Source organism: Hoplias malabaricus, chromosome 15 (genome assembly GCF_029633855.1).
Source record: "Hoplias malabaricus isolate fHopMal1 chromosome 15, fHopMal1.hap1, whole genome shotgun sequence".
Lineage (NCBI taxonomy): Eukaryota > Metazoa > Chordata > Actinopteri > Characiformes > Erythrinidae > Hoplias > Hoplias malabaricus.
This window is the reverse complement of record NC_089814.1, coordinates 33,195,304-33,214,382: the sequence shown is the minus strand read 5'-3', so window position 1 is coordinate 33,214,382 and position 19,079 is coordinate 33,195,304. Positions and strand designations below refer to the sequence as shown.

The window sequence follows — 19,079 nt, the reverse complement described above, 5'->3', positions numbered from 1 at the left end:
GACGGTTTCACACACTCACCCAATCACTCACACACTCACACCTGTGGGCAGTGTCACACACTCACCCAGTCACTCACTCATTTTGCCCTTTATTGGTGCTGTGTTCAGGGACAAAACTGTACCTATCTACCAATAAGAAACAGCAGAGAGAAACAGAGGCAATATCTCAGGCTCCTTGGCATTTCTCTGGGTTTACAGTAGCATTAATTATTTAGAGCTGGCAATTAACGCCCTCGACTGTCCACACAGGCACCAGAGGAGCCAGCCCAGCGCCGCACTGGGGACAGCGTCATTATAGAGGAGGAGGATGGAAGAGTTTGACCAGAACTTCATTAGTCTTCGACACTTCCCAGAAGAAATGACCCAGTCCTGGTCCGGCAAGATAAAAGCCTGGTCCACTGCTTTTTAATCAGTGTTGACACTATGTACTGAGAGTAATAGCGTTAGGATAATATTAATATAACTGTCACATCCGGCCCTGCCTTGCCCTGTTCCTCCTGCGTCCTTGTGCTTCAGTTTGGTTTGGGGTTCTGTTTCTCCACCCCATGCTCCTTTCTTGCCCTGTCCATGTCATGTGCTGCACCTGGTAGTGGTCGGTCAGTGTTGTTACCAGTTGTTCGCCTTGTCTTATTCGTTGTTTGTCGTGATCTGTGTTCTCGTTTCATCCGTATATGAATTCTTTTTTTTCAGTGGTGTTCCGAGCTTTGTGCCCTGTGTTCAGTTTTAAGTTGTGTTCACCATGGACTCTACAAAGATACAAACACTTACATCCTGCCTCCTTGCCTGCCTCATTACAATAACACCATGAATTATTGATGACCAGCCACACGGGGGAGGCACATGGGCTTGGATCGCTATAGGCTTTTTCTGCTACTACTCTCTACAAAACATATGGCGTGTAGCTTTTTCTAGGTAGCATCTCAGGACTCTGGCTTGAGATCATTCACGAGTGCTTTACAAATTTTACAGTGTCTCTCGTCTTCAACGGCAGCATAATTTCAGTCGTTTTTAGCCCACATTGCTCCACAGAAGACACTGTCATGGTAAACCTATCATCCCCACAACGTTAGCATTAGCACGCAGCTGGTGTTAAGACTGTTGATGTGCGGTTTGTGTTGCTCATCAGTTTCTGAGATACACTCTTCCATATATTTTGGATAGCTATACTCCAACTCACTTTGATGAAAAACCAAAAACAATCATAACACAACCTACTATGTCAATGCTGAACGATTCTGTTTCGTGACGGTTAACCTGGTTTAAACAAAGATGACCCTGTGTTGTGGAGATTTAGCATGATCTAAATGGAGATGCCCCGCTCTGGGTGACTGTCTTTGAGGCTCTGTTCTCTCTGTATCTGCATGGGTTTCCTCCGGGTGACTGTCTGTGAGGAGTGTGGTGTGTTCTCTCTGTGTCTGTTTGGGTTTTCTCCGAGTGACTGTCTGTGAGGAGTGTGGTATGTTCTCCGTGTGTCTGCGTGGGTTTCCTCTGGGTGACTGTCTGTGAGGAGTGTGATGTGTTCTCCCTGTGTCTGCGTGGGTTTCCTCTGGGTGACTGTCTGTGAGGAGTGTGATGTGTTCTCCCTGTGTCTGCGTTGGTTTCCTCCGGGTGACTGTCTGTGAGGAGTGTGGTGTGTTCACCCTATGTCTGCGTGGGTTTCCTCCGAGTGACTGTCTGTGAGGAGTGTGGTGTGTTCTCCCTGTGTCTGCGTGGGTTTCCTCTGGGTGACTGTCTGTGAGGAGTGTGATGTGTTCTCCCTGTGTCTGCGTGGGTTTCCTCCGGGTGACTGTCTGTGAGGAGTGTGGTGTGTTCACCCTATGTCTGCGTGGGTTTCCTCCGGGTGACTATCTGTGAGGAGTGTGGTGTGTTCTCCCTGTGTCTGCGTGGGTTTCCTCCGGGTGCTCTGGTTTCCTCCCGCAGTCCAAAAACACACGTTGGTAGGTGGATTGGCGACTCAAAAGTGTCCATAGGTGTGAGTGTGTGAGTGAATGTTTGTGTGTTGCCCTGTGAAGTACTGGCGCCCCCTGCTGAGTGTGTTCCCACCTCGTGCCCAGTGAATCCGGGTAGGCTCTGGACCCACCACAACCCTGAACTGGATAAGGGTTACAGATAATCAATGAATGGAGATGATCAACTTTTGGGAGACTGAGCCTGGTCTAAATGGAGACTGAGCCTGGTCTAAATGGAGATTGAGCCTGGTCTAAAAGAAGATGGTCCTGTGTTGTGGAGACTGAGCCTGGTCTAAATGTGTTGCTAGAGGTGGATGGGCCCCTGTGTGTAAGTAATAAGGCCCAGCATGTGAGCTCCTGTGGGGCTCGAAGCCTGCCACAGTGAGCTCTTCCTCAGCAGCTGGCAACCCTCCATGACCTTTGACCCCTGTGGTGGGGATAATTACTGAGAGCAGGCCAGAGGAACGAAGACAGAATAAAGGAAGATTCTCTATTTCTCTTGATGTTAAACCCTCTAGAAGTAACTTTTCATCTAGGTAAAACTTCTAAATACACACGCACACACACACACACACAGCAATATCAAGGATGGGATCTTTGCCAGACTAGTTTATGCTTCCATCTGTACATATAATGAGAATGTTTGTTTTGGCAACGTTGTTCACACATTGTAACACAGTGAATATTTCATAAAAGTTCTTCTCACAAAAGAGATACAACAACCAAACCATACAGGTTAGATACCATCTTAAAAACATCACATCTTGCTCAATAACCACCACATCCACTAAACAGAGACAAAAGCAGAAACATAAAGTCACTGAGGAGGAAATTACAACAATTTAATGTGCCATAAACAAACTACAACAAAGCTGAGGCTGGTTCTATATAACGTCACGGTTTTATTCTAATTTCTGACGCTGAGGTCACATTCTCATGTCTAGGTGCTAGAGGTAAATGGAGAACCATTTAAGGTGGAACGGCTAGTTTTGTTACCACACCACATGCTAGTTTCATATTTTGGTCGTTTAGTATTATGTTTAATTGCCGAATTGTGCCTTAACTTTTATTTCAAATAAAAATTGTCCTTTCAGCTCATCACTAAATTTAATCAAGGAAAATTTCAGATTCTGCTTAAAAAAATATAATGTAAAAATCCTATCAGGTTTAGGATTTACGTCTCTGATCAGTATTGACTTATGGACCCCCAGCTTCACTTTTATTTCAGGAGAATATTTTTGGAGACACAGAGTCATTGCTCCCTGCACAGTTCTAGTTAAATGACAATCCTCAGGTGAGTAAGAGCAACAAGGCCAGGATTCATTAATTCATTAATACATCATTCAGGTGTAGTAGCAGTAGTGTGTGTGTGTGTGTGTGTGTGTTCGTCTGCCAGCTGATTCATTCTTAAAGCAAATAAAAAAAAAACCCTGCTGCTTTTCCACAATCACCCACAACAGACCACCAGTTCATATCACACAGCACACACCGTCCAACTGAGAAATTACAGCTCATAACCAACATTTTTAGCACCTTTTAGTCAAAGGATAATGCTTTGATGATTTTCTGGGTTAAATTGCTTTTGGAAATTATAATCTATTTGAAAATATGAACTATATTCCCAGTATATTCAGCAAATAAACAATAAACAGAGTTATTAAAAATACTATTTCTGAAATTATAATGATGAATTTTACTATGAATTATTCAGACGCTACTAAAAAAATTTAGAAACTACTTTGATAAAGTGTACAGTTCTACAGTAATTAAGTTTTAACACGTATGAAAATCCAAACTTGAAAATACAAGATATATTTACTGATCAGTATCAGAAATGCCATAACTGTGAGGTGGGAAACAAGCTTTGATTAATATTGGGTCAAACCTAAATGGATTCTAAATAAAACTGAAAAACATCATACAATAAATCTCTCTGATCTTCTGATGTTTTGATTTATTACCGCAGTAATTTCAGCTTCATGTTTCTACAAATATATTGAAATAAAATTCAGTTTCGTGGGCAAGTCCAGGCATTTTCCATGGAAACCACACACACACACACACACACACACACACACACAAACACATAGTAAAATCCAACACTCATGCTGGTGGTGGTTCTGTGAAAGAGCAACATGTTATCTCCTTTCCCCAAACTGCCAACAGGAACATGATAAAAATTTCTAAAGATTCCTTCACAAAGGACAACTTTTCGTTTCAGCTAAAAACTGCCCCAAAGAAAATAAATCTCTTTATTTTAGTTTAAAAAAAATTATTTACACAGTTCAGGTTTAAAAACAAACGTTCAAACAATTCAATCAAACACTTAGCTTGGCGCTAACACATAGCTTGGTGCTAGCAGAAATTAGCATTAGCAAAGAAGTGGACTGAACTGAAAGCCTAGTCTCACAGGCACAATTAATTCCTGCTAATGTTGCTAAGATTAAGCTAACCTTTGGATAAAGGTTTCAGAATCAAAATACCAAATAATTTTCATGTTTTTGTAAAGAAAACTTAAACCTAAAGAATATTTAGAAAACTTTATTTTTCAGAACCCAGCAGTATTTGCATGTTTGATTTCCTTCAGGAGTGAAAGGAAACTGACCAACAGTAAACCAACAGTATCTGTAAATAACTTGCTAAAACAGAGCTGTGTTTATATTATTCAAATCTGAAACCAGCAGTTCCAATTAATTGCTCTGTTGTAAATGTTAAGCTTCACATAATGCAGAATAAAAGTCCCCTTTACTGAGGTTGTGTGCCAGGGGAAAATGTAACTGCAGCATGAAATATTTGCCATGCAAATTCACCCACAGAGACACTTCAGTAGCAACAGAAACTAACTCTGTATTAGTGCACTCATCCTTTTCCTTTCTTTTTTGCTTCAAACAGGGGAGCTACAGGTGTGTGATAAGTTTGTTATTTATTTTATTTTTTATAATGATACATTTTGTTGTTGTGGAGATAAGGAAGCTTCTTTGAGTGTATAGTGGGTATGGTCAAGACTTAAAAAGCACTACCACCCCCATGTTTCACAGTGAGAACAGAATTAGTCCTTTTTCTAATGAGACTACTGCAAAGTATGAAGAGCTGAATAAATTTAGCTGTATCTTTGCTTAGCATTTCAGAATAACTTGTGTGTGTGTGTTATGTATCTTGGAAATGACTTTAAATATTGTGATATGATTTTTACATATAGCCCACCCAGTAAACAAGGAACGTCCCTGGACGTTCAAAATAGGTCTAAAAGTAGTCTGTCCGTCAAGGACATATTTTAAACGTCAATGGACGTCCAAAATCCATCTTAATAAGTTAGTTAAGTGGTGACCAATCGATAACGTCAGTGGACGTCCAAAATGCGTTTTATACAAGTAATTTATTTCGAGACCAATTAATAACGTCAATGGACGTCCAAAATACGTCTAATAGTCGTCTTTTCAATGTCTGTGTTTGGACGTCTTTTCAACTTTCATTTTCAACCTTAAGAGAACGTTGATTAGACGGCAGTCATTACGTTATTTCAACGTTGAATCAACGGCTAATTGTTTACTGGGCATGGTTCATATTCTGGGAATAGTACATTGTATTAAAGTGTATTACGCTGTATCATATTATATTAGTTGTATTGTGTTGCTTATGTGTTTAGCTTAAGATAATATAAACCAAATATTGTATTAATAATTGTACTTTTTAAATGCTGAATGCAAACAACAGTAGTAATATTAACACCTTTGTCCAATCATTGTTTTTTAACTATTGAAAAAATAATATTTAATATAGAAAACTGTTCTCTCAAATTCTGAATTTTATTTACTGTAACACTGTAAACAAAAGTGGGAGATGCAAGTCACGTATCAATCGCTCATATTGGCTACTCCACTCCATTTTATATCATACAATAAAACAATGATTACATAGTGTAGCTGTAACAATACAAACTAATATTTTATCAAACTCTATCAAAGTTTATAACAATGTATTGAATCCAATTGTTTTGTATTGTGTCAGATTTTTTTTAAATATGGTGTATTGTTTTATTGCATCATATTGTAGCAAATTTCAGAGTAGTATCGGAAAAAAAAATTGGATAGAAATATGGACATATCGTATCGCATCACAGGGTCCGATTAATCGTTTCAGCCCTAATATAACTACAATGAAATCACTATTCTACGGTTTAGAAGGACGTTGCTGGACACACTAAAACTAGGACTGACTTTCAGGGCAAGGGAAACTCTTCCCTCCATTTATCCCTCTGTCAGGGATTGATAGAAGTAGGGATGGAAGGAAGGAAGGAAGGAGGGAGGGAGGCTATGAGTCACAGGCTGGAGCAGCAGTGCATGCAGGAGTGCTGGAGGAATGCACCAGTGCAGCATCTCTCTCTCTCTCTCTCTCTCTCTCTCTCTCTCTCAGAGCATGTGTGTGTGTGTGTGTGTGTGTGTGTGTGTGTGTGTTTACCTCTCAGTGAAAGATGCTCAGATGCGCTGTTCGCGTTGGTGCTGGTGCCGGCGTCAGTGCTCCTCTCCCCGGCCATCAGACACGCTCCTCCTCCCGCTGCAGAGAGCCCCCAGAACACCGTTCCTGGTCGCCGCAACTCTACGATAAAAACTCTAGCGATTGCGCGAAGTGCGTGAGAAGTACGCAGAGTGCGTTAAATATAGCTATGAATGGTGCACGGCTGCGCGAGCTCAATGCGCTCTCATCGCGCTCTTCGCTGATCTGGAGGAAGACACTTGCGCTCTTCTTCTCAGCTTCTCAACTGAGAGCGGATTACAGCGGCTGGGTCCTAGCGCCGGTCTCTCACCAAAGCCTTTCAACCTCAACAGGTTGCAGTAAAAGACACTGAAAAAAGACACGGTTCCGGACAGGCATATAGACTACTAACAATACAAATTTAAGGGAATAATACGAATATAGAGTGAAGAATAATGAGTAAAAAGAGCTGTGTGCAAGCAGCTAAAAGTATGAATGATAAAAATGATTCTATAGGCTACATGTTGTATGTCTGTGCCACACACTGTAAAATGTGCTATAAAAGCTATTATATACAGGTTATTTCAGAATTATAGAACAAATATAAAATGTAAATACTGTATACATGTTCAACTATGCATTATAGAGTAGTTATAATACTGTAACTGAAGTGTAGATTCGGAGTTGTAGGTTCACAGGGTCAAGTGTAAGGTTTAATGTAAAGTGCAAGGTGCCCACTGTTGTTAAAGAGTGCTACAGCTTTGGTGAAGAAGCTGCTGCAAAAATCCAAAACTGAAAAGTTTTGATTTACATAATTAAGTTAGTAGTGTCGCAGTCACACAGCTCCAGGGACCTGGAGGTTGTGGGTTTGATTCCCGTTCCGGGTGACTGTCTGTGAGGAGTGTGGTGTGTTCTCTCTGTGTCTGCGTGTGTTTCCTCCGGGTGACTGTCTGTGAGGAGTGTGGTGTGTTCTCCCCGTGTCTGCGTGGGTTACTCCGGGTGACTGTCTGTGAGGAGTGTGGTGTGTTCTCCCCGTGTCTGCGTGGGTTACTCCGGGTGACTGTCTGTGAGGAGTGTGGTGTGTTCTCCCCGTGTCTGCGTGGGTTTCCTCCGGGTGACTGTCTGTGAGGAGTGTGGTGTGTTCTCCCCGTGTCTGCGTGGGTTTCCTCCGGGTGACTGTCTGTGAGGAGTGTGGTGTGTTCTCCCCGTGTCTGCGTGGGTTTCCTCCGGGTGACTGTCTGTGAGGAGTGTGGTGTGTTCTCCCCGTGTCTGCGTGGGTTTCCTCCGGGTGACTGTCTGTGAGGAGTGTGGTGTGTTCTCCCCGTGTCTGCGTGGGTTTCCTCCGGGTGACTGTCTGTGAGGAGTGTGGTGTGTTCTCCCCGTGTCTGCGTGGGTTTCCTCCGGGTGACTGTCTGTGAGGAGTGTGGTGTGTTCTCCCCGTGTCTGCGTGGGTTTCCTCCGGGTGACTGTCTGTGAGGAGTGTGGTGTGTTCTCCCCGTGTCTGCGTGGGTTTCCTCCGGGTGACTGTCTGTGAGGAGTGTGGTGTGTTCTCCCCGTGTCTGCGTGGGTTTCCTCCGGGTGACTGTCTGTGAGGAGTGTGGTGTGTTCTCCCCGTGTCTGCGTGGGTTTCCTCCGGGTGACTGTCTGTGAGGAGTGTGGTGTGTTCTCCCCGTGTCTGCGTGGGTTTCCTCCGGGTGACTGTCTGTGAGGAGTGTGGTGTGTTCTCCCCGTGTCTGCGTGGGTTTCCTCCGGGTGACTGTCTGTGAGGAGTGTGGTGTGTTCTCCCCGTGTCTGCGTGGGTTTCCTCCGGGTGACTGTCTGTGAGGAGTGTGGTGTGTTCTCCCCGTGTCTGCGTGGGTTTCCTCCGGGTGACTGTCTGTGAGGAGTGTGGTGTGTTCTCCCCGTGTCTGCGTGGGTTTCCTCCGGGTGACTGTCTGTGAGGAGTGTGGTGTGTTCTCCCCGTGTCTGCGTGGGTTTCCTCCGGGTGACTTTCTGTGAGGAGTGTGGTGTGTTCTCCCCGTGTCTGCGTGGGTTTCCTCCGGGTGACTGTCTGTGAGGAGTGTGGTGTGTTCTCCCCGTGTCTGCGTGGGTTTCCTTCGGGTGACTGTCTGTGAGGAGTGTGGTGTGTTCTCCCCGTGTCTGCGTGGGTTTCCTCCGGGTGACTGTCTGTGAGGAGTGTGGTGTGTTCTCCCCGTGTCTGCGTGGGTTTCCTCCGGGTGACTGTCTGTGAGGAGTGTGGTGTGTTCTCTCCGTGTCTGTGTGGGTTTCCTCCGGGTGCTCCGGTTTCCTCCCACAGTCCAAAAATATATGTTGGTAGATGGATTAGCAACTCAAATGTGTCCGTAGGTGTGAGTGTGAGTCTCTATGTGAATGTGAGTGAATGCGTGTGTGTGTCTGTGTCGCCCTGTGAAGGACTGGCGCCCCCTCCAAGGTGTGTTCCCGCCTTGCGCCCAATATTTTCAGGTAGGCTCTATCAGCCCATTTAAACAAGGCCATACACAACTGTTGAATTTGCATGACCTTTGAGCCCTGCATGAGACAGCACTGCCTGAGATACACCCCCACCGAAGAAAAGTTGACTGCCTTATTGTATAACAAGACTGACCTGAAGTGAACAAAGAGATTTCAATGTTGTGACAATGTCAGGTGCTTCAATTCTGATCTCAAATCTGCATTCACCCATTTCAGTTGTCATGGATACACTCATTTTCTACAGAAATACCAAGGGGCTTAGAGGTTTGTAATTAATAGATTCCAATAAGGATAATAACCAAAACTAGAACAACTGACCAGAAACTATGGACAGTGTATAAAACCATTAAAACCCTCAGAGGCCTTCTTCAGTGGAAAATCTCCACTCATCCTCCAGCTGTGTGCATCGAGACTGAGCTCAGATCAGAGCGTAGCCTTTGTCATCCCTCATCACCATGGAAACATTGAAAAACCAAAAGGCCTTTAGTTGTTTGTCGCAGGCCGATAAGCTTCCGCATAGAGACTCTCTGTCTAATGTTTCCAAATGCAAGATATGCCCAGAAGTGGGTAGTAACTAGTTTCATATGCAAGTGCAGGTGCTTCAGCTCAGTATTCAATGTAACAACTGCATTATTTAACGTGGAATATAGGCACCATTTTGTAAACCATTATTTGTGCTTTCCTCTTGCACACTTAGTGTTAATTAAACTTTACTGCGTTAGTAACACAGTGCACTACAGTTTTGGTAGAAATATTTCTTTGTGACGTGCTCTCTTACTGTTATTTTCACTCTGGCTTGTGTGAGAGAGAGAATAGTCTTTGCTCTGATGTGTGATTGTGCAAAAGTGATGCTGATGTTCTTTCGTTTTGCCTGAGGGAACATGAGCATACACTAAACACATCACACTGACACCCACGCTCACACACACACATAAATATATTCATTCATTCATCCAGTCTGTAACTGCGTATCTACTTCAACGTGGCAGTGACATTACATTGATCTAAACATTTCTGTTTAGTTTTGTTGAGACAAATAATTTGTTTTCAGCAGCCGGACAAAATGGCTTCTTAACTTACATTAAACAAATTATTCATGATTATCTGTGTGTGATTATCTTTCCCTTAAACTCCAAGTTAAATTATATCTGATTACTACCTACATATTCTTCCTCAATAAGAAGAAGAGGGCTTTCAGAGCTGGAGACCGGGAGGAGGTGAGAACGATTCAGAGGGAACTGAAGAGAACCATCAGGGAGGCTAAGGAAAGATACAGGAGGAAGCTGGAGTGGAAACTCCAGCAGAACAACATGAGGGAGGTCTGGAGTGGTATGAGGACCATCTCTGGCTTAAGGTCCAGCAATAATAGGGGAGTAGTGGGCAGTGTGGACAGGGCCAACGAGTTAAATTTGTTTTTTAACAGATTTGACACTGTGAGCCCTGACTCCTCTGCTGTCGGGCCTCAACAGCCCACTCCACTCCCCCTCCCCCCCTCCTGTGATAGTCCACGTCACACCTCCTGTGATAGTCCACGTCACACCTCCTCTCCTCCCCCACCAGGGACCTCTACAGTGAATCTCACAGCTGACCAGGTGAGAAGACAGCTACAGAGACTCCACACGAACAAGGCTGCAGGCCCTGATGGTGTTCCCCCCAGGGTGCTTAAAGCCTGTGCCACCCAACTTTGTGGAGTCCTGCAACATGTCTTCAACATGAGCCTGAGTCTCCAGAGGGTCCCGGTGATGTGGAAGACGTCTTGCATTGTTCCTGTGCCAAAGACTCCGCGGCCCAGTGACATCAAGGACTACAGGCCGGTGGCACTGACGTCCCACATCATGAAGACCATGGAGAGACTTGTCCTGGATCACCTCCGGCCCATGGTCCAGCCACTTCTAGACCCCCTCCAGTTCGCCTACCAGCCTCGTCTGGGGGTTGAGGATGCCATCATCTACCTGTTGAACCGAGCGTATGCTCACCTGGATAAGCCAGGCGGCACTGTGAGGGTCATGTTTTTTGACTTCTCCAGTGCGTTTAACACCATTCAGCCTGCTCTTCTGGGTGACAAGATGAATGCGATGCAGGTAGACGCCCCCCTCGTGTCCTGGATTGTTGACTACCTGACTGGCAGACCACAGTATGTACGTCTGCAGCACTGTGTGTCAGACAGAGTGGTCAGCAATACTGGAGCCCCGCAGGGAACTGTCCTCTCTCCCTTCCTCTTCACCCTCTACACCACTGATTTCAACTACTGCACAGAGACTTGCCACCTCCAGAAGTTTTCTGATGACTCTGCACTTGTTGGATGTATCAGCAGGGGTGATGAGGATGAGTACAGGGAGACGGTGAACGACTTTGTTGCGTGGTGTGAGCTGAACCATCTGCAGCTCAACGTGACAAAGACAAAGGAGCTGGTGGTGGACCTGAGGAGGGACAAAACGCCGGTGACCCCTGTGTCCATCAGGGGGGTCAATGTGGACATTGTGGAGGACTATAAATATCTTGGCGTACACATTGACAATAAACTGGACTGGGCTAAGAACACTGACGCCCTTTACAAGAAGGGCCAAAGTCGTCTCTATTTTCTGAGGCGTCTGAGGTCCTTCAACATCTGCAGAACTATGCTGAGGATTTTTTATGAGTCAGTTGTGGCCAGTGCCATCCTTTATGCTGTTGCATGTTGGGGCAGCGGGTTAAGGGTGGCAGATGCCAACAGACTTAATAAATTGATCCGTAGAGCCAGTGAGGTTGTGGGGGTAGAGCTGGACTCGCTGACGGCAGTGTCTGAGAGGAGGGTGCTGTCTAAACTGCAGGCTATCATGGATAATGGCTCCCACCCTCTTTATCATATGGTAATGAGACACAGGAGCACGTTCAGTGCAAGACTCATTCAGCCAAAATGCACTACAGAGCGCCACAGGAGGTCATTCCTACCAGTGGCTACCAGACTTTATAACTCCACACTTAAAGCACGACACCTTTCACATGTACAGTAATTACAATAGAACAAATTTTTTAATTATGAGTGTAACAACTCAAATGTGCAATACTCATACTGCTGTATACAGTATATCCGTATTTATTATTATAGATGTGTACATATTTGTAAAAAATTCCTTTTGTGTTAAATTTTTATTAGAGTGTTTATTCTTTTACAACTGGTTGCTACTGTAATAACTGCAATTTCCCCCTGGGATCAATAAAGTATTTCTGATTCTGATTCTGATTCTGATTTAGGCTAATGTTTGTGAGCTGTAACTCTGTTAAAACGAGAGCGCCCCTTGTGGTCAGAAGGAGAAACGCCGGGCAGATCAGCTGAGCTCAGTCACATGACCTACACGAGGCGCTCCTAAATAATAATAGGAAGCGCTGGGGTGCCAGTTTAACAAATTTTCCCGAGGTAAGTGAACTTTTCTTACGGTTTAACGTGTTTTTTCAGCTGCGTTTCACACGAAGAATCCCAGTTTTGTATCTCCATTGTTTATTTTTTTACCAGCGTCTTGGATTTGACTCCTCATTCGAATATTCACTTCCACCTTAAGTTACGCAGCAGTTGCAGTATGACCGTTGCAGCATTTAAGGTGGAACGGGAAATTTAAATAGGAAGCTGGCAAAATATATTAATACAGATTTATTTTTAGTGAATATACACAGTTACCTCTGGTGAACTGAAGGCTTTTATTATTTTAAATATATATATATTTATAAGGAGAATATTACTGCTCTTTTTAATGCACAGGTACTCTCTATTTGTTGACTATTTGGTAATACATAAAATATCATGTGTTTTATTATGTACTGACCTTTTAAAATATTAAACCCTACTATTTTAATACATAATTAATTTTATCAGGTCTGTAGATAATACAGGGGCATGCCTTTATTGACTGTATCTGTTGCTCTATATGTTTACTTCTTTCACCCTATATTTCAATGGTCATAACAGCACAGAGCAGGTATTATTTGGGAGGTGGATCATTGTAGTTGGTGCTGTGGTAGTGTGTGCACCATAGGTAAGAGTAGAGTAGACAAAACAGTGCTGCTGGAGTTTTTAACACCAAAAATATCCAGCCGACAGCTTCCTCTGTCATTTGATGAAGGACTAGAAAACGAACAACACTATGAGCTGCTCTCTCTGACCTCACGTGTTCAAGGTGGAACAACAAGGGAGTGGACAGTGAGTTGACACGGTGTATAAAAACTCCAGCAGCAGCTGCTGTGTCTGATCCGCTTGAACCACATTATTCATATATATGATTTATAAGTTTTTTTTTCCTGCAGGAGCGAGTGAACAAATGTGAACATGGCATCCGCTGTGGAGAGGACTGATGATATTGTGAGAGAATATTTGATTTACAGAGGTTTCACCAGCACCCTCAAACATCTGGATTCAGAAATCAAAGCTGATAAGGAGAAAGGGTTTCGGGTAAAATACAAAAACATCTTCCCTTTCTTAGAGTTTATGTCGGCTTTTGTGTTTTTTGTACTGTGCAGAAACTGTCTAAAGTACTCCTTCTAAACCTTTAAACTAGAACCAACAAACTCTGCACAATTGTTGAAGTGTATAATTTTAAAACAACAGGTGTTCAGACATTTGTCTGTAGGATATGAGTTGCAGACATTGCATTCACATTTACTAGCAACCACCTGGAATATCATAAAAACTAAGTAGCACTTGTTTTCTGGCATTGTTTCTAGCATTTAACATCAGCCTGTAAATACCTTGGGATTGCTTAGCAATTATTTATTTTTAATTATTATTATTTATTATTTGTCCATGCACTGTCCCCCATGTTTATCAATATTTCCACTATTGTGTCCATGCTGATAACGACAATGATCTCTTGTGCAGGTTGATAAAATCATCGATCAGCTCCAGCAGTTCATTCATAGCTATGACCTGAGCGGACTGAAGGAGTACTGGGGTTATCTGGAGCGCAGGCTCTTTTGCAGACTGGAGGACGTCTACAGACCCACGGTCAACAAGCTGAGGACCAGCCTCTTCCGTTATTACCTCGTACACACCATCCAGGTACGTGAGGGCTGGGGGCTGTGTTCTTTTTTTTTTCCTCACCTATCAGGACTGCTTTTGGGTTTCATAAGTAATCCAGTCAACACCGTGCTCCTGTAATCCTCATAATCTTCAGCCGGGATTGCTTCATCCTAATTCCGTGTGTGAATGTCTTAATTAGTTCACACTGCTCAGGGCAGTAGGGCAGTGTTGATGTCTCACTATGACTCTCCCCAGCTGTGGTCGGAATACCAACAAATCAGTACCTGTTATTCACTATTTTACTGGATGCTATCGGATCCTTACAGCAATGTTCTAGTGTCTTGTTTAAAGCCTTTCCACAAGGGTAGAAGTTGTCACTGCAGTAACGGGAGACAATCTCCCTGTTAATAAACTTGTAATTGTATATGGGATGAGCAGGTATAGTGTACTTTGTTTATTAAATAGAGCCTTTTTATTTGTTAATCCCCAAATGCGCTTAAAAATTTTGATTATCGTTGTATTGACATCATTCTTCCATTCCCAAATTAAGACTAATGAATGTAATTAATTCATTCAGTAATAGAGAACGATGCTGAAAATATTGGAGTCTTAGTAGCTACATGGATTTAACTCACATTTGGAGAAATACGGTCGATATTTTCTGTAAAAATGAGCCAAATAGTAATAAAAACATAAATTTATTTACCCTGTTATCTTCAATTTTTCCTTGACCCTAAGAATGTAAACCTCCAGAAAATTCATTCATTCATTATCTGTAACCCTTATCAAGATTAGGGTTGCGGTGGGTCCAGAGCCTACCTGGAATCATTGGGCACAAGGTGGCAATACACCCTGGAGGGGGCGACAGTCCTTCACAGGGCGACACATAAACTCACACATTCACTCACACCTACGGACACTTTTGAGTCATCAATCCACCTACCAACATGTGTTTTTGCACTGTGGGAGGAAACCGGAGCACCCGGAGGAAACCCACGCGGACACAGGGAGAACACACCACACTCTTCACAGACAGTCACCCGGAGGAAACCCACACAGACACAGGGAGAACACACCACACTCCTCACAGACAGTCACCCGGAGGAAACCCATGCAGACACGGGGAGAACACACCACACTCCTCACAGACAGTCACCCGGAGGAAACCCACGCAGACACAGGGAGAACACACCACACTCCTCACAGACAGTCACCCGGAGGAAACCCACGCAGACACAGGGAGAACACACCATACTCCTCGCAGACAGTCACCCGGAGGAAACCCACACAGACACAGGGAGAACACACCACACTCCTCACAGACAGTCACTCGGAGGAAACCCACGCAGACACAGGGAGAACACACCACACTCCTCACAGACAGTCACCTGGAGGAAACCCACGCAGACACAGGGAGAACACACCACACTCCTCACAGACAGTCACCCGGAGGAAACCCACACAGACACAGGGAGAACACACCACACTCCTCACAGACAGTCACCCGGAGCGGGAATCAAACCCACAACCTCCAGGTCCCTGGAGCTGTGTGACTGCAACACTACCTGCTGCGCCACCGTGCTGCCCTACCTCCAGAAAATGATTCAAAAAATTAAAATTGATTCACAGGTTTATGTTTCTTTGCTGATTCCCTAAAGGCACTAAGTATACTTTACAATGGGGAGGTGTTTTTTGATGATTATATGTTCTAGTGACATCAGTATTATCCACATCAAATCCAATATATGTGTGAAATGTTGATATTTTTAGTATGTTTTATACAGTTAAAACAACCTGGGGTCAACCTGACCCCAAAGAACACTGATGTGGGAACAGTCATTTAACGTGAAGCAAGAACTGACAGCAGTTAAACTTTGAATGGGGTCAAAATGGACACCAAAAGATAAAGGGATGACTGACTGAGTTTAACTAATTTGCTTCTGTCCCTTCCGTAGATGAAGAATCAGGAGAAGACCCAGGAGTTTTTCCAGAAGCAGACAGCAGAGCTCCTGGGCCAGGTGGAGTGGAGGGATTGGTTCGTTCTGCCATTTATCCCGGTTCCAGAGCAGAATCCCATCTTCTCTCCGTATTTCTCGCGCCAGTGGGCCGACACTTTCCTCGTCTCCCTCCACAACTTCCTCAGCGTTCTTTTCCAGTGCATGCATATCCTTTCATTGAAGTTATTAACTTACTTCAAGGAACACTACGTAACATTTTCACCTTAAAATTCCGGCTTCAAAATCGTTGTGATGCTCCACTGAGCTGTGACAGAAAGTCTTTTCTACTCCAGGCCCAGCACTACAGAAACTGCACTGTGTAACTTTTGGTAACAGGTCCCCGTTGGTTTCAGTGCAGTGCTGTTCAAATTAGTTACACTAGGGGGAGCCCCAGGAGCCAAAAAAACCCAAATCGTACGTAGTGTTCCTTTAAAACATCCTCCTCACTGATGGAGGACGACCTCAAACTGACCTTTAAAAAGAGCTTCTACAAAAATACAGTTGTATATCTTTGCCTTTTATGAAACCATTTATAATGAAATACAAAGGGGGCGTTTCTAATAAAGTGGCCATTGAGAGGAGGTAGAAGGGGGCTGTTTCTTATAAAGTGCTCCTTAATGCTCCCACCCCAGCCAGTTCTCTTGAGTTTTGATGCTGACGTGCAGCGGACCACTGGCATTCAAGAAGAGAACGAACAGATGCGGCAGATGGTGGGAAAGGTTTTTTTTTATATTTGATATAAGTTCAAAAAAACACTGTATTGTATTTATATAAATAAGATTGAGCCTCTGTAAGAAATGTATTTATTTTAGAGTATATCTACTGTCAGATAAAATGTTTAATTTATTAGCTAAATGAATATATGCGTTAACTTTAATGTGGCACTTATATTTAAAAAATAACTAATGTGGCACGTTTGGTCTTTTCTCCAGTTTGTTACATTTAACACTAGAAGTAAATATATCGATTGTATGGCGTAGGAATATGTTCTGAGACCCAAAAAACAGAATCCATAACCAATGAATTAGAGTTTGTAATTGAGAAAACTCTTATTGATATTGAATGTTATAAAAACAGGTTTGTAACGAGAATATTTCTGTATTTAATCGTCTAATTTGAGTTTAATGTTCTAGAAGAATCCGTTTTTATTGTCATTCCACCTTTTCTCACTTGCGTTTCTCGCAGTCTCGCTTTCGCCTCCAGAAGTTTCTCGCTTTTGACTTTTGATGAGGGAGGGCGGGATCTAGACAGTCATTGGCTGCTGAAGTTAAGCCCCGCCCACACAGCCTATTCTGCACACACTAACCCTGATTGGAAAATAACTCTAAGCTTCTATGACCAACTGTGCATTAATAAAAGACATAATCGTTATAAAGGATTGATATGTCTTACCTGTGTTTGCCTGTTGGTCATTTTCCAGGGTGAGATTGGCGCGCTCTCGCTGACGTAGCGGGGTGTGCAGAATCGGCTGGGTGGGCGAGACTTAACTAGATCCCGCCCCTGTCAAAAGTCAAACGCGAGAAACTTCTGGAAGGGAAAGCGAGACTGAGAGAAGCGCAACTGAGAAAAGTTGGAATGAAAGCGGGAACACACCCTGGAGGGGGCGCCAGTCCTTCACAGGGCAACACAGACACACTCACACATTCACTCACACACTCACACCTATGGACACTTTTGAGTCGCCAATCCACCTACCAACGTGTGTTTTTGGACTGTGGGAGGAAACTGGAGCACCCGAAGGAAACCCACGCAGACACAGAGAGAACACACCACACTCCTCACAGACAGTCACCCGGAGGAAACCCACGCAGACACAGAGAGAACACACCACACTCCTCACAGACAGTCACCCGGAGGAAACCCACACAGACACAGAGAGAACACGCCACACTCCTCACAGACAGTCACCCGGAGGAAACCCACGCAGACACAGAGAGAACACACCACACTCCTCACAGACAGTCACCCGGAGGAAACCCACGCAGACACAGGGAGAACACACCACACTACTCACAGACAGTCACCCGGAGTGGGAATCGAACCCACAACCTCTAGGCCCCTGGAGCTGTGTAACTGCGAAACCACCTGCTGCGCCACCGTGCCGCCCTTAGTCTGTTAAATACAGAGATATTCATTTTTATAACTCTCAATATTAATGACACTTTTCTCAGTTTTAAAATGACATTTATTGGTTATGGATGCCATTTTTCGGTTCTCCGAACTTTAGAACCTGTTTTGACGCCCTACATTTTGCACAGAAATGCCCTACTTTAATTTATTTGAATATTAGAAATGATTAGGAATGAAGAACTGAGTGCTACAGTGATGACCCTGTTATGTTTAACTCACTGAACTGTTGGAACATATTAAATGACTATTCACATTATGGGTTCTAAAAGTTAAAAGCTAAAGGTTGGTGTTTTATGCTCTGATTTTCAGTTGTTTGCGCTTCAAGGAGAATCCAAGTCCAAGAAAGCCGAGGAGATGGTGCATCACAAACTTCCCGCCTACGTCCAGCACATGGACCGACTCGGCGACACAGAGCTGTGAGGGCCCCTTTCACAACAGGACAGTTTCCCTCTTTTGGGATTAGAGTGTTTTTATTTAACTAAGGACGAGACTCTTCGTCTTGACTTTTTTTCTTTTTTCTTCAATTGTATGCGGGAAAAAAAAACGATCAGATTTTCTTAGTGAATATACGTTTAGCATATTTCGCAAATAACTAATTTTAAATGAAAATGAGAGGCAGAAGTTGATTCTCTGTAAATATTTTAACTAAAAACAAACCAAAAACAGCAAAATATTTTTTTTTTTTTTTTTTTTTTCTTTGCATACAATTGTATCTGGTGGATGACACGTGTGGTACGACCCGTCTTTCAACAGGGAATAAAAATTCACCGTTGTGAATTGAGTTGTGATTTTTCTCCCTACAAGTCTACAGTCTTGTTTTTCTGTTCTGTTTTTCTGGAGCAGTGAAAATCTCCTAAATCTTCTCGACAGACCAACGCCACACATAAAATCCACGTAGTCCTTCTTTCTTCCTCATAGAACAGATGTCATCTAATTCCAGGCTTTGAATCTTAGTTTGGTGCTGGGTGTTTATACGGGTAGTGTGACCCTAGAGGACCAGTTATTTACATTAACAGGAAAGTGATTAATAAAGTCCAGGACTACAAACATCAGTAGACCGGTGCCAGG

The 19,079-nt window shown here is 43.6% G+C and overlaps 2 protein-coding genes across 3 annotated transcripts in view; one reads left to right on the top strand and one right to left on the bottom strand.

The window, feature by feature from the left end:
* rab27b (RAB27B, member RAS oncogene family) overlaps window positions 1-6,696 on the bottom strand; it is a 48,542-nt gene extending 41,846 nt beyond the window's left edge. For both annotated transcript variants that reach the window (XM_066646754.1, XM_066646755.1), the window contains exon 1: window positions 6,408-6,696. The gene's annotated coding sequence lies outside the window, so the exon portion shown is untranslated. The remainder of the gene's footprint in view (window positions 1-6,407) is intronic.
* Window positions 1-19,079, top strand: part of wdr91 (WD repeat domain 91) — a 59,421-nt gene that overhangs the window by 31,426 nt on the left and 8,916 nt on the right. Inside the window, exons 3-8 of the mRNA XM_066646752.1 lie at window positions 12,129-12,291; window positions 13,173-13,317; window positions 13,744-13,923; window positions 15,840-16,047; window positions 16,509-16,591; window positions 18,321-18,427. Of these exons, the coding sequence (XP_066502849.1) occupies window positions 13,195-13,317; window positions 13,744-13,923; window positions 15,840-16,047; window positions 16,509-16,591; window positions 18,321-18,427 (701 nt within the window). The 5' untranslated portion in view covers window positions 12,129-12,291; window positions 13,173-13,194. The remainder of the gene's footprint in view (window positions 1-12,128; window positions 12,292-13,172; window positions 13,318-13,743; window positions 13,924-15,839; window positions 16,048-16,508; window positions 16,592-18,320; window positions 18,428-19,079) is intronic.